The 22,356-nt window shown below is 36.9% G+C and overlaps 1 protein-coding gene across 9 annotated transcripts in view; it reads left to right on the forward strand.

Annotated features, from left to right (window-relative positions):
- Nucleotides 1-22,356, forward strand: part of LOC121425592 (dedicator of cytokinesis protein 1-like) — a 105,807-nt gene that overhangs the window by 38,212 nt on the left and 45,239 nt on the right. For all 9 annotated transcript variants that reach the window (XM_041621694.1, XM_041621696.1, XM_041621695.1 and 6 more), the window contains exons 7-20: nucleotides 5,001-5,133; nucleotides 5,596-5,735; nucleotides 7,762-7,843; nucleotides 9,180-9,243; nucleotides 10,187-10,337; nucleotides 11,587-11,707; nucleotides 12,142-12,223; nucleotides 14,846-14,970; nucleotides 15,339-15,437; nucleotides 15,849-15,927; nucleotides 16,336-16,439; nucleotides 16,855-17,038; nucleotides 17,342-17,439; nucleotides 18,309-18,398. In XM_041621694.1, coding sequence (XP_041477628.1) covers nucleotides 5,001-5,133; nucleotides 5,596-5,735; nucleotides 7,762-7,843; nucleotides 9,180-9,243; nucleotides 10,187-10,337; nucleotides 11,587-11,707; nucleotides 12,142-12,223; nucleotides 14,846-14,970; nucleotides 15,339-15,437; nucleotides 15,849-15,927; nucleotides 16,336-16,439; nucleotides 16,855-17,038; nucleotides 17,342-17,439; nucleotides 18,309-18,398 — 1,552 coding nt within the window. The remainder of the gene's footprint in view (nucleotides 1-5,000; nucleotides 5,134-5,595; nucleotides 5,736-7,761; nucleotides 7,844-9,179; nucleotides 9,244-10,186; nucleotides 10,338-11,586; nucleotides 11,708-12,141; nucleotides 12,224-14,845; nucleotides 14,971-15,338; nucleotides 15,438-15,848; nucleotides 15,928-16,335; nucleotides 16,440-16,854; nucleotides 17,039-17,341; nucleotides 17,440-18,308; nucleotides 18,399-22,356) is intronic.

A 22,356-nucleotide genomic window follows, 5' to 3' on the forward strand; every position in this document is an offset into this window, starting at 1 on the left:
ATTTTTATCAATTATTGTTCAGTAACTTCAATCACATGTACATAATTTACATTTATCTTTTTCATGCTCTCTCCCTCACCATTATTTATTGCTGTTCTATTCTGGGAGTGGTACTTGCAAGAAAATCATATTTTGCTTGAGGGAAAGTGCTCTTGCGCTAAGAGACTTTGGTGATAATTTTGAAACTTGTTGAATTAGAACTTAGGAATAGGAAGGAAAATGGATTGAATGAAGGAAGTCGCCTCTTGAAAATGTACACGATTTAGAGGTGATTAAAATTGCCTTAAGTTACATAGAATATCAAGAGACACATCGTTGGCTGGGTGGTAATGTGATTTACATACACGTCTTTCCCTATTCTGTTGGACAGACAGAAGTGTGTTAACTCTTGTACACAGTGAACACATGCTTGAGCTAACGTTCTTACATGTAGGCTTACACAAGCCGTGCATTCTTGAAAATTCACACGTGCGCTTTCTTCCAGCCATGGAGTGATATTTGTTGATAAGGGTTCAAAGCTAAAAACAGAATTATAGAATGTTTGAAACCTTACAAGTCAAGTCCACCCCAAAAGAATGTTGATTTGAATCAAGAAAAAATTAAAGAAGCATAATGCTGAAAATTTCATCAAAAACTGATGTAAAATGAAATTCACAAAACAGTAATATATTTGAAGCCTAGTTACATGCAAATGAGAGAGTGGATGATGCCCCTTACTCATTAATTCTTATGTTATTGTAAAGTGTTTAAATCATACAATATACAGCTTTGACAAAATGACCAACCTACAAAATGTTAAAACAATGGTAATTGCACAGGTTCAGGGAGGGATAAATCTGAGGAGAATATGTATATTTCATATTAATTTAATAGATAATTTGATGATTTAATATTTTAATAAAATATATAATGAATAGCGAGTGGGTGACGTCATCGGCCCCCTCATTTGCATACCGACCAGGATTTGCATATAACTGTTTTGGTAAAGCCAAACTTTAAGATGTTATAATTTTCTTATTATAATTACATTTGATTATTATGAAGTTTTGATGAAATTTTTAGTGCTATGCTCGTTGGATTTTTCTCCTTTTATTAAAATGAACTTTTCGTTGGGGTGGACTTGTCCTTAAAATTTGCAAGAGTTGTAGGCACTCAGCTCTAGGCTTACATATTGCTGATTTTATGATCAATAAGAGATGACTCGTGGAACTTTTCTCCACTTCATTGAGTTTGTTTTCAAGTTTGACAGCCTGTGTCTGGATTGTCATTACTGCAAAGTACTTTTGTGGGCACTGGAATTTCTTTTGTTGTCAATGTATGTTGATACCCTAAATATTGCTGATCAGCAAAATGGGGAAATAAATGATGTGTGAAATTTTTGGTTCTAGGACAGATTTAGCCCGTGTTCATTATTGGCTTCAGTGTGAACTGTACATGTATGTACATGTAGATATGATTAAAAGGAGGGGGGGGGGGTGCTGCTGATAATTTAAAAATTTGGTGCTTTAAAAATACAGCCAAATCATGTACATGTACTTAGGTTTGTCCCAGGACCAGGTTCGTTTTCAGTGGTGATGTGCTGGAGTGAAAATTGACCAAACACCCCCCCCAAAAAAAAAACATTTCACAGGAATTGTCATATTTGTCACTTGCTTACTTTTTTTTTCAAATTTGGAAGTGCACCTCCTGTATGAAATTTACTCACTCTATAATGGCACATTCATCTTGTTAACTCCTGATAGGATTTTAAGTTCTCAAAATTCATTTAGGTTTTATTTACTTCTGTTTCCTTGGAATTTATCCCAGTGAGGGTTCAAGTAATTTTTCTTTTGATAAATATATTCATCAGTTTGCATGTATTTTCCTCAGGGATATAAAAATACTTTACATAAAAGTTTACTTTCACACTGGCAGACTACGAGGGCCCCGTCTTGCAAAGAGTAGAACAGCTATGGACAGCAAGCAACGTCAGCATCTAAAATGCAGATTTGTTCAAAATATTTTCTCGATACAATGTATATTCATGCATCCATCATTCTCTTGAAGATTCAGTGTGAATCCCTTTGTTTACTAGGAGATTCGTGCAAATTTCCTGTAGACAAAATTATGGTATGGATGGATTTCCATACAATTGAAATTGATTGGTTCAATTATAACTCTTTGGAAGATGGGGACTACATGTAGGTATAATTTTCCTGATTTGGCAGGTGTAGATTTGCCCATACATGTCTATAGTAAGGAAATATTTCCATGCTTTTATAATGGAAAATGAATAGAAAGGTGAGTGTTAATATTGGAGGACACTTGTTATTGGACTTGACAGCCTTCTCACTGCATTCCATTCATGTGAATTCCATTTAACCTTGACTCCCACACAGGGTGACCAGACGTCCCGTATTTCCCGGGATTGTCCCGTATTTTGCTTGTTTGTCCCGGCGTCCCGACAAACCCTTCCCGGGACGCCTATTTGTCCCGTATTTCAGAATATTGAACAAAATGTATTTAAAAGTGACGAATTTTCATCAAAACAACCAACAGATGACGAAACAGAGACAACAATATTAATCGATAAATAAACTTGCAAGTTCTGCGGTGATTTTCTTGCTAACCCAATACATCGCAAACGAACTTGCCTCCTGCCATCGTGTGGCTAGGCATGTAGGATCGGAGCAGATTCTCTCCACCAAACATGCCAAAATTAGCCTAGCCAAAATAATAAAAAAAAATCGGCAGGAAATTTGTATGAGTATGACTATATTATCATGATTATGGGTTCTCAGATTACTGATTTGAAGATATAATCTCGGAGGAACAAGTCATTGAGTTTTCATAACTAGATCTAGTTGTTTCAGCTTTCGCTTCGAGTCTTGTTGTGTATGATGCCGCGATGTTTCATCTAATTTTTAAGTAAAAAAATCACTTTTTATCATTCATTTCTATTTTTTTTATAATATAATTATTTGTAAAACACCAAATATTAATATGATTTTTGTTAGATGATTGGATTTTTTTTTGCTTGAAGTTTGAACTTTTTCCTCCTTTTTTTATCCTTCCTGCTTGCCTATTTTTGTTCCATCAATCTTTATTTCCTCTTTGTCTTTCTTGATCCTTTCTCTCTCTCTGTTTATTTTTTCTTTCTTTCCTCCTTTTTCTTACCCGTATTCTTTATTTCCCTTTTTTATATTCTTTCTTTCTTAAAACTTTTTTCTCCCCCTCCCTTCCTCTCCTTTTTCTTTTAATTCTTTCTCTTCTTCCATTATGTTTTCATTGCCTCCTCACTTCGATTCTTTCTCCCTCTCTTTCCTCCTTTCTTTAATTCTTCATTTTATTTTTTTCTAATTCTTTCCCTTATTCTTTCTCTCCCTCCCTCCCTTAATTTCTTCCTTCCTTTCCTCCTCCCTTACTGCTTTCCTTCTTTCTTTGTTGGCTTCTTTCTTTCAAAGAATGAAGGAAACATTATTCTTGCCTCATTCTTTCTTTCCTCCTTTTTCTTACTTTTTCTTTCTCTCCTTTAATAGTCTTTCACACATTGTATTCCTCTTCCATTCCTTTCCTTTTCTTTCTTTATTTCTTTCTTTCTGTATTCAATTCAAATAATGACGGAAACATTTTTCTCTCTTTTTTTCTTTCTTTCATCCTTTTATTCTAACTTTCTTTTATTCTTTTTTTTTAATTTTTGCCTTCATTTTCCCCTTATTTTTTTTCTTTCTTCTCAATTCATCTCTTTTCTTTCGTCTTTTCTTTCTCTCCTTCATTCTTTTGTTCACCCTCCCTTCTAATTCTTTATAATTTTTCATAGGCGTAACACTGTGTAGCCTTCTTTGTTGATCTTTTTTGTCGATTGTCCCTTATTTCATTTTATGAAATCTGGTCACCCTGCTCCTGCATGCTATGCACCCCCAGGAGACTAAATGATATCTTCCATTGCTTGAAGCAGTTTTTACTGTCCCTTATCAATAACAAGGGTCATTCCATTCCTCATGAGGGTGGTTAGATTTATAGAGTTCAATAGAAAAAGTGTCCAAAGTACAAAATACTATATGGGAAGCAAATTCCATGAAAACAAAACATGTTTTGATAAACAGTACTAGGTCTGTATACTAAATATTACAAATTTATTGCTGCCTACTAGTATTTTCTCTGTATTTTTATTTGTTTATTTTTAGCTAGTTTTCAAAATAAGCCTTTCATTACATACCAGTCATTTGAATAGACATGTAGATTGATGCTCTTATGAGCTCGAAATTTCTAACTTATGGTACATGTAATTAACATTTTTCAGCCCAGACAGTATTTCCTTGTCTTTATCATGTAATTCTTGAAGTTGTGTGACTTCTTGTTTCTTTGATATTGGCTTCCCTTCGGGTTTATATTGGACATATAAATTACAAGAATATTGGATGAGTTGTAGACTAGTGCAGAGTGATGCAACTGGAAATGGTAAAAGAGCATTTAGTTCGATGTGGAAATTAATACAAATCGATAAATCCTCCATGCAACTAAGAGAGATTGGTATTGTGTCATAATCATCAACTACTTGTGTTGACCAGATAATATGTGGTCAACTTTTACTATAGTATATATTGTATTAATGATACTGATTTAATAATAATACCTGTAGGCATGTATATTGCGCCATCTGTCTAGAAATATTAAGCAATTTCGACGTGCATTATTATTATTATTACCCCAGCTTTATCTCAAGCAGCCTTCCAGCGCTCAGTGCATTTTTTCAAGGAATTAATCTTGCTGGGGACCCATTCACCTCACCTTGGTTGAGTGCAGCACGATTTGGGTAAATTTCTTAATAAAAAATACACACCATGGATGGGATTTGAACCCATGTCCCTCAGATAGAGAGACGAGAGTCGTAACCACTAGACCAAGACGCCCCCACATGCCAAACTACAAACAAAAATTATTGATAATATGATGAAGATTGCATTATCCTGAATTTATATTTTATCATATCTGATTAATCTCTTATCTTTCAATCGTAGGAAGTTAGGCCTTGACCTTGTGATCAGAGATGAAGAGGGTAGCGTTCAGAATCCCGCAATGCTTAGCACGGTGGCGCTGCATAGACTCCATGAAGTGGCAACACAGAGAATCATTGGACAACAAGAAACTTCGGTAAGTCAACCTCTCTCTCACCGACTCTTGTTTGTATGGTTTATTCTCCTTTGTATAGAGTAGCAGTGACTGCACCAAATCAGTTGCAAATCTTGATTTTGGTCAAAATTGCAGTTTATTTTGGTTTAACAAATTGCTTCTGTCTCATTCTGAGCCATTAAGACTGATATTTTTTTCAATTAGAATATTTTTGGCAACAAAATAAAGTTATCTGAAACTGATTAGATAAGTGTCAAATTTCCTGATTATCTGAAACTTTACTCATATTCATTATTTCTGTTATCAGCCAATATATAAATTACATGTATTAGGGTATTGTGAGGGATCTTTATGCTTTCCAGGTTTATAGCAAAAATACTGGTGACGATTCTAATAGGTTTTGTTTGAATAAAAGATTAGTTTGTACCAGTCTTATGTTTATTTCACTCCATTATTTTCTTTAAATTTCTCTTAATCCAACAGTTCTTACAAAGGACAAAGAAGCAGAGCACTGTTTACACATACAACCTGTACGTCATGATTAAGAACGTTGTATGTAAGATTGGTGAGAACTCAGAGGTGCTGATGAGTCTCTATGATGGCAAATTGTGTGAACACATTAGGTAGGTTTAACAAACGTGTGAAATGATACAGCTAGTAGCTCTGATAGTTCTGATATTGTAAGAAATTTATGTACATGTACATGTAAGTTCTGAATCAAGACCAAGTCTTTCATCAAACACAAATTTGTAGTTGATTAGCTTTCAGTTGCTACTCTACTTTCTTTGCAACACTTAATTATGTTTGATTTGGGGACTTGTCTTTGATGTTCAATTGAACCTAAGTTTCTTTTGCAATGTCCCATTAGTCACATAGTCACAGCTCTTCACCTAATTTATAATACATAAATTACGAAGTCCTGTAGAATGGGAAAGTTCACACAATGCGTGAGTCTATACTGACAACTTATGTGAGCACTCCGATTTTGATAGGTCAAAGTAAAACCGGTTAATAAATGTTCAAATGACTGCCAGAAGCAAACCTGTTAACCATTTTGCGAAAAACCTTTTAATCATTTGAAGAAACTAATGATATAGAAAACCTTTAGATTGACAACATGTTCCTCAGATCTATATTATACAGTTATGTATTGACTTTGAATGTGCATTTTATTCAGGATTTCAATGGAAATTGTATAGGAACTATCATAATACTTCTGACTTTTGAAACTAGAAGGTCAAGTTTTCAAGCTCATATACCATATTGAAATCACTGAGTTTGAGTAAAATGGCAAAATGTGTGCATGCATTAGATAGAAATATTGGTTATACTATGCGGTTTGACCATGGCAGAGAAATAAGAATAGTGAACCATAGTCTCATTTAAAGTGTTTTGGTATTGACCACATTATAGCATCATTTCAAGGATGAAGTATAGGAACAAGAAACCAAAACCTTTTGTGTATTGGTAATTCATGTCCCATTTATCATGAATCTGATCTTCTAAGGGTGTTTGCAATGTCAGTTTCCAAATCAAGATTGAGAAGATAATTTAAACGTTGCAAAAGATTCGTTTGTAAACGTGATCAGCCAAAATTTTACGACCTTGAGCATCGTGAATGCGATATTGAACACAATTGAGTTTCGAAACGTCTTTGAATTTACTCTCGCAGTGGAAGTCTACTCAAGTAGGTGCCAGAACTGACCTTTGGGTCAAACTGCACACTAAAACTGCGCTCACGTAAGCGCGAAATTTAAAGATGATTAGCATATAGACGGATTTATATTTTCGACACCGAACAGTGCACCGCTGATCGTGTTTGTGCTTGGTGTTTTGTAATTGAGTTTTCAATCATGATTCATGTTGCTATTTAAATTTGAAAAATCAATATTGTAGATACCCTATAAATTGTGTTGAAAAATAAAGTATCCTTCCTAAAGTTTTTGGATTATGATGTGTGATGTAGAATGATACATCTTTATTGGTGTAATAAAGTTGTCAGCAAGAAATTCATTCATACTTAGTATTTGATTTATAGAAGATTGTAGGAAATGATACATACTTTAATAAAGTACTTGATTAATTTGAATGAAACAGGCGTTCAAATTTAAAGCAGTTTGATTATAACCGTTGTGTTGGCTCAGTTGGTAGAGCGTCCGTCTCACAACAAGAAGGTCAGGAGTTCAAACCCCGGCCGCATCAGACCAAAAGACATTAAAATATGAGAGTTGCTTCTACCCTGTTTTGCGGTCAACAATACAAGGAATAGAGCTACGTCGATCTGGCTGCCGGGCATATGATTAATTTGGGCAAAACAAATTTTCTGAGGTTTTCTGTTTCTGATTTTTGTTTCGAACAATGAAATATGGATTTTTTGTTATTTTCGGTTAGGGATTTTCAATCATTATATTACATGGTGGTTATAGTTAAATACTAAAGAAGAAAAATGTTGTGCAACTTTATCGCATAATTTACATTTCTGATAAGATTTGATTGTCTCATTATTTTTCTAAATTCTTTGGATTATATTTAGAAGTTACATCCAGTTTTTCATTTCCTTTTGTTTTTTATCAGATTGAAGAAATTCACGCATAGGTAAATCAGTCTTCTAATTATTCTTTCATATTTCCTTGTCATTGCATCTAACAGTGAATCCTACATTGTAAAATGGAGTAGTAAAGGTACGCCGACTGATTTGAATAAGCTGTACAACCTCAAGACTCTTTTCACAGTAAGTGATCTTGACCATTTATCTTTTGCTGACCACAGTTCTTAACTTATTGCGTACTGGAACTGTGTAATAACACAAAGCCTATATGAGAATGACATAACTCAGTAGTCAATGGGTCAAGTTATTTTTTTGCTTGCTGCTTTCCCAGGGGCCCGTTTCATCAAGGACTTGCAACTATTTTAACTTTGCCATTATGGCAACTTCCATGTTAACATTGATTATGATTGGCTGCTGAGCCCTGTTTCCATGGTAGTTGCCATAATGGCAAAGTTACAACAGTTGCAAGTCCTTTATGAAACAGGAAGCACCTGCTCTTTTATGGATATATTTTGCATACTACTTTAGTGACTTGTTATACCATTTAAGATAATGATAATCTGAAATGCCTTGTTCGAGGCATGGATGCTATGTGGGGATCACATCCTTGATTTTCACACCCGTTGCAGGGAATAATTTTCCTGGTATCGCATCGCAATTTTATCAACATTTTTACATATGACTGTAATAGTTAAGAACTTTTTTCTTATGACCAAAAATGCTATTCAAATAAGCAAAATTATTCCCTGCGTTGAGGTGGCTTGGGCTCCTAGACTGTTGCACTGTTACTGTGGGAGCATGTATGTGAATCTTGATACCACAAACCGCATACTGTGCTAAAATGAAAGTCAACCAATCGAGTAGTATGAAAAGAAATAGAAGTATAAATATGGTTACAGGTATATCCTGGTTTCCAGAGGTGTATTTAACGAAGCAAAGTATTGAGAAATGTGTACTTTGGAAAAAGTGAATCTGATTGAACTCAACTTGAAGATAGTGTTTCATAATTTCTCGTAAAAGCTTTGACTTGAAACTGAAAAAGTGGTTATTTTTTCACATTATGCCATTTGATTAATATTTTCTTTGACCTGATGAAATGAATTTGTAATTGCTATTGGGTTAGTTCAAGGCTTGATAAGTTCCTTTTGTCAAATGATAAACAGTTGTACATATGTTGGGAGAGATATGCTGGTTTCTATTATAGAAATCTCACTACATGATGTATTTGTAGTAGAATACAATGTATGTTTCGATGACCTATTTAACAATTAATGGTCTTGTTGAAATGTAGCCACTCATACAACATTACAGTCTTATCCATTTAATCAATTAATGAAGGCAATCAGAGAACCAATATATTTTCACTCTCTTTCAAAGACAGCTACAAAAAAAATCTAATGCATTTCCTCAGGCACAAGATCACTGTCTAAGATTTAAACTGTAGTCACTATTGGCCTACTGTATATCCTTTGATGACAGTGTATAGTGATTGTTTAATTTGTGTTGATTTTCTTTTTAGGATCTTGGGGCGAAAGATCTTCAAAGAGAAAAGATCTTCCTTGTTTGTCAGATCATTAGATTAGGTGAGTTTATGTTTCCACTTCTCCAGTGTCCAGTTATCATTAAGATCTCATCCTCACCCCTCACCTTTCTCCTCACTTCCCCTATGAATCGAATGTAGAACTCTCATTCATTTTATAGCAAAGCTCCTGTAAAGGTATTATGTATTGAAATAGGGCTATTTTATTGTCTTCAGTTGTTTATTGCATTCAAGTTAGTCAAATGAATTTTCAATGATTGACTTCATGTTATTGTCTTGATGCCATGAAATTAGAGCAGAAAGTGATTATTGTAGTTACTTCACTAATATTTTTATATTAAAGATAAATGAAAGTAGGCCTAGTTGCAATAAACACTGATTTCACGAGAAAGGCTGTAAAACCAGGCTTAATTGCCACTATATCATCGTGGATCTAGATCTGGTACAGTTATTTAAACTGAACTTTGTGAAATCTTGAAATCTATGCTGAAAACTGTTCACACTTAAGATCACCAACATAGATGGACACACAAGGGACAGTGTATTATTATTGCTTTGAATGTCTGCCCGACGCTTGACCCGAATCCCATGCTTATTTGCTAATTTCTCAGCAATTACTCAATTTCTTCCAGAATCCTTTGGCACATATTTTTATTTGTATAAACAGACACTTTGGTGGTCATTCCATTGGATTCTGTACGAACCCATTTTGATATCGGTACCACAACTGGCATTTATCTTTAATGCTTTCTTTTATAAATGATGTAGTTTGTTCCAAACAATTTCCTGAATAATTACAGATAATAAAACCAACATTTAATGTGTAATGCACGGTCTATTAATCTATTCTTGGGCTCAGATGAATAAGAATGTTAAAAGAGCAAGGAATTACAACAACAGCATTTCTAACAATATTTTAACAAACATATGATGAAAGCAAATAAATGCTTCATGCATACCCAATGATTGTTTTGGTGATATATCAGGTCGGATGGAGTTAAAGGAAGGAGACCACAGCAAGAAGTATACAACGGGACTAAGGAGACCATGGGGTGTGGCAGCCATGGAAATCACTGATATCGTGTCAGGAAAGCTTGATACAGATGAAGAAAAACAGTACTTTCTGCCATTCCAACCGTGAGTACTTAATATAAATCATATTATCAAATTAAACTATCTCCCCATTGGTGTTAGTTCAACTGAAATATGTAACCAATGTTCTCATAGTATTCATGAAGTTAAATGTATTTCAACTTAGACCACAATTTTATGAATTGCCAGTTACCAACTCCTTACTGAATATAGAATATCTTATCTGCACAGTGAGAAAATGTCCCTCAAATTTTTGCTCTGAAATGAGAAAGAAAAAAAGAGAATATTTCAGTGGATTGTTTTGTACATTATCCTTTTCAATTAATATTGAATAAGGAAGATTGAATTTTAACATTCCATAGAACTGTGGAATAAAATTCTTGCCTAGTCTAGAATTAGATCTATGATTAGGTATGAGAATAACCTATGAATTCACTAGTATTATTACTGTTTCAGTAAATATAGAATAGAAATGAAATGATATTATGCTATGATGACCTAATAGTATCAGAAAACCACATCCTTCAGTAGCATGACTGCGGATATAATGTTGTCGATTTGTTTCCCCCATTTTGAGATTAAAATCCATATTAAGATTAAATAATCTGAGGAAGTAAGAATAATAAAAAAGAAAAAGAAAATGAAAAGTGCCATTGTCATTGCCTTTTAGTAAGAAAATAATATTGTTTTGGATGAACATTGTCTATTTTCTGAATCTTCGGTCAACATGTTTTATCCTCAGGAGGAAGTATTAGTGAATGCATTCATTACAAGCATTAGTTTTTATCTCTGGCAATTCACATGGGCTCTATTACACAAGACTTGTTAATTGATCCCATCATTGTTTTTTATGATTAATTGCTTTGAACATGTGCAGCAATTCCTACTAAGCAAATGCGTAATCAATCACAAAGCTTTTAATGAACTGAGGTCTTTATGCTGAAGAATAACAATAAAATGGTCTCTAAGTACCAATTGACACACAATAAGTTAATGACCTGTGTAGGAGTTGTGATGAGGTATTTTTATTACCTAAATTATTAATGAGGGTAATGATCTGTATCATAACCAATACGAAAATGAAACATGCGAGACGTTAGGTCTTTAAAATAGCATAGCATTCATTGAAATACTTGGATTACAAAATAGAGGGAATTGTGAAGCTTGGATATTTTTTATTGAACCTGCTTAGGGTATGGAAATGTATGTACTGGACATAGCTGTTTTAGATTCATTTAAGAATATAACTACAAATGTAATTGTTTTGTTATTTGTTTTGTTTTGTTGTCATTAGTTGCCCTGGTGATGATGGACTTGACAGTGTCATCAGAAGGTTTGTACAAGCCAAAGAGGTCAATCACAAAGGTCAAGGGATATGGGTCACTCTCAAAATGCTGCATGGAGAGGTCAAGCAGGTCAGTTTCATTTCATTGTTATAAGTTCAAATCCATAGTTATTTATTTCATATCATGAAATGTACAGATTGAATTTATACAGCAGCATATCATCATCCATCTGGCTTGCTTGTATCTGAAAGGAAAAGGTGCTATATCAAATTTCTATTGGATTGGATTGCTTGAATTAAGTTGAAATTGAATTAATTGAATTGGAATGTAATGAATTGAATTGAATTCATTACCATATCTCACTGTCAAGTACAATTTACAAATTTACTTCACATATCAAAGAAAATATTAAATTTGGAGCTATCATAATGGTAAGAAAATGCTGATCAAGGTTAACCCAGATAAGGGTTGTTTTTATAAATGGTGACATTTCCAAGTATTCAGGTCTTGAGCAATAGAAGTTTTTTAGTGTCTATTTGTTTCTTTATATTTTGTTGTTTCAGGTATACAAAGAATACCCTCATCTGCTTGATAGTAAGACATCAATCTCAAGAAAGATGGGCTTTCCAGAAGTCATTATGCCAGGTGGGTAAACCTTGGACAAGTGCAGAATGTGTTTTAAGACATTGGGAACTGTCTGAATGTCTTTAATTCAAAATTTAATTATAGATATGAAACCAAAATAGCCGGATTCAGTGGTCAATGATATGTGCTATTAAAATAACCAAAATGTGCAATCAAAACTTGATATGGATGACTTACATTTGAGAATGTTGATCTATTGGATCAAGTGCACTTATGATTATTCATATATGAAACAATAAAATTAATCCCAGTGTAAAATTATTTTTGTGAACTAGTGAGTTTGGATTGATGTGAGATTGAGATGAATATCAAGCCTAGTTTCCTGTAACATAAAAGCATAGAGATTGATCATAGTGCTGGTTTTTACAATTGATTATACACAGTAATAAATGCAATGCCTCATAGAAATCGTACCAAAGATCAATCACTAAGCTTTGTTTTGGGGGTCAAGAAATCACTTTAAAGAAACAATATTACTCCCAGTTAGTGAATCACCTTTGACCTTGACTCTACCGTTCAAGGAGCTCTCCCTCTCCCCCATCACCTCCCCAAACATCCTTGTCCTTTCAGGTTAATAAATGGTTCTATTATTGAATCAGATTGCAGGCTGCCCAGTAGAAGGTTATTATTTTCACTGAAATCCTTTGGTAAGGGAACTGATGATCTGTTTTGATGACTGTGGGCATTTAAAGAATCTAGAAGTCAAAAGATTAGTACAAGTCAAAGCAAAGCCTTCGATATTGTAATTTGTGACAAATATCTAAGCTTGGGTTTGTACAGTTCTGTGTCAAATCAAGATAATATTCTCCCAAACTGGACCCCCCCCAAAAAAAAAACAGACCTCACTCTCTATCATGATAAGAAAGCTGTTTGCCATTTTCTTTACTTAAAATGTTTGAAATATGGTATGTATGGACATGTATTCTTGACAACACATTTAGAGTGTATGCATGGTTTGAATAGATGACATATATGCACCTGCTACTTGACAGAGACCAGCTGTTTTTATCATATATACCACATGGGACTTGTTCTGTATGTTATGATCACTATATGATGTACTCAAAGGGCACAATGGAATCTTAATACAAGAACCATCCACCCCTGGTGTTGAAAGTGTTATTAGGAAGGAGACATTGTATTCTCTAATTATCAAAATCAGCTGTTTTTTTTTTTTAATGCAAGCCCCTGGGTATGAGAATGTTGATTGGAATACTTGTTTTGGGCAGTTGCTTTATATTATTATCCTATGAATCATCCCTTGATTTGTATTCTGTTATTCTCTTTGGCCTGAATTCACAGAGGAGGTTTTGAAAATCCACGGTTGAGTCCATGGTTTATGCAGATTTCCTGTATAAATTACGCTTAATTTAGCGCGTATCTGGAGCGTGTATAAAAAAAGTCAAATTCTGATGCGTGCTTTTGTCACAGTGTGCCAAATTGACGCCTGTTACCATGGTTAGATACGCTATTTTATTCATGAATAAAATAGCGTATCTTACCATGGTAACAGGCGTCAGTTTGGCGCACTGTAACAATAGCGCGCATCAGCACAGGGCATTTTTTATACACGCGCCCGATACACGCTAAATTAAGCGTAATTTATACAGGAAATCTGCATAAACCATGGAGTCAACCGCGGGTTTTCAAAACCTCCTCTGTGAATTCGGGCCTTTGTGACACTGTCTCATTGATAGTTCACTTGTAAAGAAGCTTGATATAAACAAAACTTGTGAGCTTTTGGATTCTTTTCATTCTATTTAATGGTTCACTGCAAAGGATTGCTGTTTCAATGCCCTCAAAAGTATTAAATGATGGAAAATACATATACATTTAGCTTAAACGGTTGGGTCAACTGTATTCTTTACTCCTGTGGGGTATGTAACTCTTGGCAGAATTTCATCAATGTGTTCACAGGGAATGATTTGAAAGACTGCTATGCAAAAAGTCTTTTGTATGGCATATTTTTACATAGGAGTGTACATTACTTAGTTGAGAGCTTTTCTCTTATGACCAAAATGCTATTCAAATTTGTAAAGCAAAATTATTCCCTGGTTCATCATTCAATGAATTATAGCAACCGCCACAGAATATTAGTTCTTGAATGTATTATCTTAACCGTTTCCCTGTAAATATTAGATAGTACTTCCAAGTTAAAAGTCATGACCAGAACTAAACTTTAGCTTTATTTAATCCATTTTCATTGTGAACTGATACTGGGGTTAAATTTACCCCCTTGCCAACCTCCTTAGCTTATTGTTACGATCAAATCTCACCTTCCTTTTTTTTCTTTTTTTTGCGGTAGTTTTATTTTTTCTGGTCCAACAATGCCAAAATCTTAATGCTGATCAATTAGCTTCTTTTGAAAAAAAAATCCTCATGTATTATAAATTAGGTCATAAATTATGAACCCTTATCTTTAACTATTGTACATGTGAAACTAAAGAAAATTATTAGTCATATTCCCTGTAACGTATTAATACAACCAATTATGATGTAAAACATATTTTTTTTCTGTTACACCCCCATGGAATCTTTTATTTTTTTATTATTAATATGAGTATTCCTGATAAATTCATACCTGACTTTGGTGTTTTTTCTTGTAATTTGTTCTTCCTTTAGGTGATGTAAGGAATGATGTGTACATCACAATACTTCAAGGTGACTTTGACAGGGGAGCAAGGCCCAAAGCTAGAAATGTTGAAGTCAATGTATCGGTGTGCACAGAGGATAATACTATTCTAGAGGTGAGTGTATCCAGTTGTGTCTCAGGAGATGATAAATTAGATGTTTAATGGTTCTAGGACAGGTGGATTATTTACTAGTAGTGCTCTTTAGTTGTAAAACAGTGGTAGTGGTAGTGGTAGAGTTTTGTACAGGATAATTTGACATGGAAAAACGGCATCTGAAGAAAGGGTGCTTTGTAGAGGGAAAGACAAGGGGCTTCAACATGGTGTTTGGTTTAAATTTTGATGTGATTTTAGTTTTGAAATGAAATTGATCACTGATGTTGCTTTCCTGGCTTCTAGGGGTGGTTATTCTAAAGTTTTGGGACCACATAATCAGAATTGTTTTTTAGCTTGAAATGTTCTGATCTGTATCATTTCTTTTACAGAATGCAATAAGTCAAGCATCAGGAGAGCCTGCAGACTCCAAGTACCGGTCTGTTGTTTACTATCAGGTCAAGAATCCCAAGTATAATGAAATATTTAAGGTGAGTTCCATAGTGTCTTCACTATTCTAGGCCCTTGAACATTTAAGAGATGCAGTCATAATTTACAATTGATAAATTTTTATATGGTTTTTCATAGACGGCATAGCTCAATTGGTTCGAGCACCTGTTTATAATAAGATTGTAGATCTCAACATGAGGGGTTGGAGCCCCGCTCATGTTGACACATGTTTAACAAAATACTGATGCTAGCGTGCCTCACCGGTGAATTCAGTGCAGATGTACATGTAGTTGGAAAACACTCCATCCGTCTGTGTGATGTAATTATTGCATCAAGTTCACATTTGTGTATATTGCAAGTCAGCATTTCCAAGAAGATTTTCATGCCTTTTAAATTGTGTTTATAGTTATACTAATGAAAAATGTGTCTATGTTACATTATTATTCTTGCAGGTTGCTATTCCTATCGATCAGTTCTGTAAGAACAACACCCATGTCAGGTTTACTTTCAGACATAGATCAGCAACAGAAGGTTAGTCTCTGTGTTCTTTGAAACTGTTGGTAACATTTCTAGTTGTCATTGGCAGTAGATAAAGTAAATAGAACAGTTCCATTCTGATCTCAAATTTTGAAATGACAGTGGTAACATAGCCTTCATGTCACTTATGATAAAAATCAATATTATTCAATGATGATGATGGCGGTGTTGGTTGTGGTGGTTGTGATGATGGTGCTGATGGTGATGGTGATGAATATGACAACGACCACAACAAAGACGATGATGACAACGACGATGATGGCATTAAAGATTTTTCTAATTGATAATGATGATTTTCGCAAAATGCATTTTGGGGTTGATTTGTTGTTGCTAGGAAGACAATACTTTTTAGATGATGATTGATTAGAATTGATAAATATTCACTGTTATTTTCTCATGCAGCCAAAGACAAGCAGGAGAAGATATTTGCCATGGCCTACCTGAGATTGATGACAGAAATAGGTACAACCATCACCAATGGAGTACATGAACTCATCGTCTACAAGGTAATAATACTGTTCATTTAATTACAAAGATGTTTGCAGGGTCTGTGACATATAGACTAGCAAGTGATTGGACAATTGATGTTATATTGGATTATTCTATGGTTTCTTAGGATTCATTGAACTCAGCGATGAATATAATAAATAAAAAAAAATCAGTATGACAATCAAGTCACTAATGGGTAGTATTAGTAACTTGGTAAAGGGTTCAGTATTATCACAATACATCATGCAAGGGACTGCCATCATGAGCAGTTATGCACGAGTGGATGGTGGCTTCCTAAAAGAAATTTCATTTGTATAATATAGTTTCACGGAAATCCTTTGGTAGGTTTTACTCTGAATATTTGAATTGCAGCCAGTTATAATGTATAAAAGCATAAATGAGCAAACATCTCAATATTGCTCTTTTTTCCAGTGTGACAAGAACCTGGAATCGAACACGTCATACCTAAACCTGCCGTCTACAAGACAAGAACTGAAAGCATACGAGGACAGGAATCAGACGCATGCATCTATCCATCAGAAGGGTCTGTCAATAAGCAGCAAAGATACGTTTCTACTATCCACCGTGGTGTGCTCGACAAAACTAACACAAAATGGTAAGGAGGGGGCAGGTTAGGTGATAACGTAACCTGTAGGATTTATCGCTCAGATGTTTTAGTGCCTCTCTGCTTCCTCAGCTACACCCAGGATAGAGTGCAGTAGAGCATATACATGTAGTATTTGTGCTATATAAATTGACATTTTCGTTGTTATAATTATTCATTATTTGAATAGAACAGAATAATTAATACGGAAATTAGTTGGTAGCTCTAATTGTTTCCTTGTTTTCCACATGCACTCAAAGATAAAAATCATTGAAAAAGTATGTCTTTATGTTGCTCTGCCCTTTTTGCATATAGTTGATCTTCTTGGATTATTGAAGTGGAGAGCTGAACCTGATAAGATTAGACAGAGTCTAGAATCACTCATGAAGGTCGATGGTGAAGAGGTTGTCAAGGTAACTAAACTTGTTTTCTTTTATATTTTTTTGTGTGGATTTGACAGCAATTTGTGTATTTGTTCAGGTACATTGCATTGGAAATGGTAAAGACGTGCATTGGAAATAGTAAAGATGTACATTGGAAATGGTAAAGATGTACATTGGAAATGGTAAAGATGTACATTGGAAATGGTAAAGATGTACATTGGAAATGGTAAAGATGTACATTGGAAATGGTAAAGATGTACATTGGAAATGGTAAAGATGTACATTGGAAATGGTAAAGATGTACATTGGAAATGGTAAAGACGTACATTGGAAATGGTAAAGATGTACATTGGAAATGGTAAAGATGTACATTGGAAATGGTAAAGATGTACATTGGAAATGGTAAAGACGTACATTGGAAATGGTAAAGATGTACATTGGAAATCAGAGTAAAAAGGAAATTTCCATGTGTTCATTCTATTCACTTATATATTCTATTCACTTATTATATCATTTGTGCTTGTATATCATTATGTAGTCTATAATTGTTGAGAGTTTATAAAATTCACCCAGAGTTAAGTACACTGTATGAAAGCAATATTTTGTCATCTCCAAAATTGAGAAAATGTGATTTCACTTCATGAAGTGATCAAGCAATGATATATGAGAAAATTACAAGGAACTTCAACAAAATTGTTTCTGGAAGGTCCATCATATAGAAGGTTAGATGCACACTTTTTTTTTAATTTGCTCTGATTCAATTTCTTAATGATGTTCAGACACATAACAAAAGATATTGGGTATCACTATTGATACATTTTGAAGTACTTAAATTTTGGATGAGATGATAGTTAAAAGATAACTATTTACTTTTCTCCTTCTTTTCCTCCTATGTTTAGTTTCTACAAGACACGTTAGATGCTCTGTTTAGCATCATGGCTGAGAACCCACAGTCTGAAGAGTATGACAGGCCTGTATTCAATGCTGTGGTAAGTTCATCTGGACCCATTTTCACAAAGCTTGTTATAAATTGCAAATTACATACTGCCGTTTAAAGCTACTGAAAATCCCAGAAATTTGATTGCCCCAAAAATATTTGTCATAAATTTATAGCATAGTTGTAAATGAAAAAAAATGTGAAGTTGGATCACAAGCCTGTTTATTTACTTCAATAACTCCATACATCTACTTGATTTGCTAGTTCAGCCCTCTGGACTGCCATACCCGAATAGAACTCCCAAGGATTTAAAAAGCGCGAGCGCGCCCTCTCCCGTTCAGGCCTACTACCCATGATCACCGCGCAATTAGCGTCCATCTTCCTCTTTTGCTTTCGGCAAGCCACCTGTCAAGACGTGCTCAGATAAGTCTCCTAAGAGCTCAAATCTTTTTGAGCTTTGGTATATTATTTTCGCTTATCTGTGGTGCATTCTCCCTTTTAAATTCAATCTTTCCATTTGTGTGTAAGATTGTGTTCAGAATTTACACTTGGCGTGACTTTTTAGACGTGTTTTTGGTGACACTTAATTTGTTTTTCTAACGTTTGAGTTCTCGTCGCGCCGCATCGCTAGCGCGTTCGCGAGGCACCGGGCTTGGCCTGCCTACGTGGCAGCAAGCCTTCACCACCTGTCATGGTTATTGTTCTTCACGTTCAAAGCGTGGTGGCTTTTGGTGCCGTTTTTGAATTAAATTCTAGACAGCCTATACACTTTGTTGTCGAGGGTGTTATTGTTATTTCTTTTTGCAGGTTGGGATCTTCAACTCTGTTCCTTCCTTGCTTTCTGGAATTGATTTATTAAGATTTTCGATTGATTATTGATTGATTAATTCTTCAATTCTCTTTCCTTCTGTTCTGAATAAATTTCTTAATTGATATTTTATTCACAGGCGGATCTTAAAGCTCAATTCCTTTTTCCTTTTGTTCTGAATAAATTTCTTGATTGATATTTTATTCACAGGCGCATCCTAAAGCTCAATTCCTTTTCCTTTCTGTTCTGAATAAAATTCTTGATTAATATTTTATTCACAGACGCTTCGGGGATTGTTTAATTCGGCTTACGCAATTATACCTGATGATTGTTCGGTTATTCAATCCCCCCTAAAAAAAAAAAAAAAATTTTTGTTCTTTACAGGTGGGGTCTCCTTCCTGTTAGAAATTTTTTTGACCTGTCCCGGAATTGTTTTCTTCGTTCAATTCCCTCTTCCCTCCTAGTCTTATATATTTTGTTATTTCGACAGGCGGGCTCTACGATTCCCTTTGAGGATTTACTTTGTCGTTCTTCCTCTTGGAATCGTTACTAGAGACGTTCCTCCTTCTGTTCTGAATTTCTTTACCTTTCCACAGGAGGTTACTTTTTTTTTTCCTCTTGGAAATTATCGTAAAATTTCTCTTATCTGGAATTATTTGTCTCTCAATCCCTTTTCTTCCTGCTCTGAAATGCTTGTTTTTGTGTTTCTTCGCAGGTGGAAACTTCGTTCTCTTCTGAACTTGCATTCATTTTTGAATTTTTGTTTCGAATTTTTCCTTCGGGCACAAAAAAGAGAATTTAGTAGGGGAACCTTGTAGGAGTTTCTTTTTTCAAAGTCTCCGACCTCCTTTTTATTTTCTTACAGGCAGATACCTAAACTATTCTTAGGTTCTTCTTCCTCCCTACCCCTCCCCTCTTGTTTTGTTCTGTTTGCTCAAACAAACTCCTTTTAGGAGGAGGGAAAGACCACTCCGGTCTCCACTTTTAATCTAAGCGAGATCTTTGTAAAAAAAAAAAGAAAAAGAAAAATTCTTGTTTTTCCTTTTTCAGGGTAGAGAGAGGTATCTTTGAATGGGACTAACACAGCCCCAGAGGACCTGGTGCCCTCCACGGGGACCGTCCCGATTGCAAGTTACAGAAGTCGGCCGCCTCCAGGCGAGCAGGAGGGACGCCGCGGTGAGCGCCCAGCGGCGGTGAGTATGAGGGTGCGTCGATCAGCATTCCGAATTTGCGGTCGGATGCTAAGAGAAGGAAGGCCGAGACTGTGGTGCCACGGTCTCGGACAAAGGAAAAAGTGGTAGCCAAGGCTTCCAAGCCTAAACTAGGTCCTGCCGCCGCAGCACCCATAGGGCTATGCGACCCAACGGCTACCGGGTCACCAGAAGTCCGGAGGGAGAGTGCGGTTCTCTCCCCCCGGCACAGGTCAGGATCTCTGCCGTATAAGTCGTCCTCCGTTGACAGCATCGGGAGAGATCGCCCAGCCCCTGACCGCGAGAGGCGTCACACAGACTGTAACCACAATCTGATCGTGACCACAATCTGACCCCGTCAGATTCGGGTGAAGTTTCGTTGTTGGCGGCCGCCCTGCCAGGGGCGGCAAATCGTAAGAGATCACCCGTGCCTCTTGTGCCTTCTTCTGCTCCGGCCACGCCGGCGGAGCCCGCAAAATAAGAAGAAGAAGAAGAGGTCGAAGGAGAGGTCGGCCAGCCCTGTTGCCATGGGCATTCCTCCTTCAGACCCTCTTATCGGTGGCCAGATGTTACAGTCATACATGTTATGCTGCTATATTCTGCTACCGCGAGAGGCGTCACACATCGGGCTGTGACCACAATCTGACCCCGTCAGATTCGGGTGAAGTTTCATTGTCGGCGGCCGCCCTGCCAGGGGCGGCAAATCGTAAGAAATCACCCGTGCCTCTCATGCCTTCTTCTGCCCCGGCCACGCCGGCGGAGCCCGCAGAAAGAGAAGAAGAAGAGGTCGAAGGAGAGGTTGGCCAGCCCTGCTGCCATGGGCGTTCCTCCTTCAGACCCTTGTGTCGGTGGTCAGATGTTACAGCTATTCATGCTGCTACATTCTGCTACCGCGAGAGGCGTCACACATCAGACTGTGACCACAATCTGACCCCGTCAGATTCGGGTGAAGTTTCGTTGTTGACGGCCGCCCTGCCAGGGGCGGCAAATCGTAAGAAATCACCCGTGCCTCTTGTGCCTTCTGCCCCGGCCACACCGGCGGAGGCCGCGAAGAAGAAGAGGTCGAAGGTGAGGTCGGCCAGCCCTGTTGCCATGGGCGTCCCTCCTTCAGACCCTTGTGTCGGTGGTCAGATGTTACAGCTATTCATGCTGCTACATTCTGCTTTCGAGTAGTGCGGGTTCACCCCACCCTCGACGTCTACTCACCCCGCTGATGCCCCTGAGCATCAAGCGAGACAAGTGGGCAATAACCACCAGAAACCCGGGAAATCCTCGAGCGATTCTGTTAAATCGCCAGCCAGTGCACCGACTAACCGGGTGCTCCAAGATCGCGTGTGCTTTCCAGCATTTTCGTCAATCTCAGAGCACGTGCCCCAGCCGACACGCGGGGCCACCCCGGCGCTTACTGGACAACCCCCCGGTTCAGTCCATAGAGCGAGACTCCCTTTACGAGGACAACCCCTATCCCGCGGTCGACTTTTCAGTAAGCGCTCAGGCGCTGCTTGACAAGTATCTACCTCACATCTACCCTCCGAGCGGGGGTATTGATGAAGCAAGGGAGTCCATATTTTCTCGCCCCGCCTCTTCAGGCGCTCCGAGCTCAATCGGCCGAATTGGGGGTCTCGGAGAGTGACGGGGTCGCTCTAGACGAGGCGGCTCCTACGACGAGGAAGCCGCCAGCTCCGTGGGTGTAAACCCACCCCCGCTCTGCTGCTGCCCGGAAGCGCCAGGCTCCGGCGCCGCCGTCTCGAAATTTTCAAGCCTCTCGAGGCTAGCGAGAAGGCAGAGGCAGGGGGGGGGCGATTATTATGCAGGTACTCCCGAATTCGCCCTCTACGTCAAGCTCACATACGGCGACGACTCCTTCAGCGGTAACTCCATTCTTCCCCCTAAGCGGGCCCGTAGATTGGAGGTATGAATCTCTTACATACCGCATGCCGCACTTCTCTCGTGAGAATGTTTGGCTGCTTTGAGAGGACAACCTATCACGTCCGCGGACCGTCCGCCCAGGC

The sequence above is a fragment of the Lytechinus variegatus genome, chromosome 12, assembly GCF_018143015.1.
Source record: "Lytechinus variegatus isolate NC3 chromosome 12, Lvar_3.0, whole genome shotgun sequence".
Lineage (NCBI taxonomy): Eukaryota > Metazoa > Echinodermata > Echinoidea > Temnopleuroida > Toxopneustidae > Lytechinus > Lytechinus variegatus.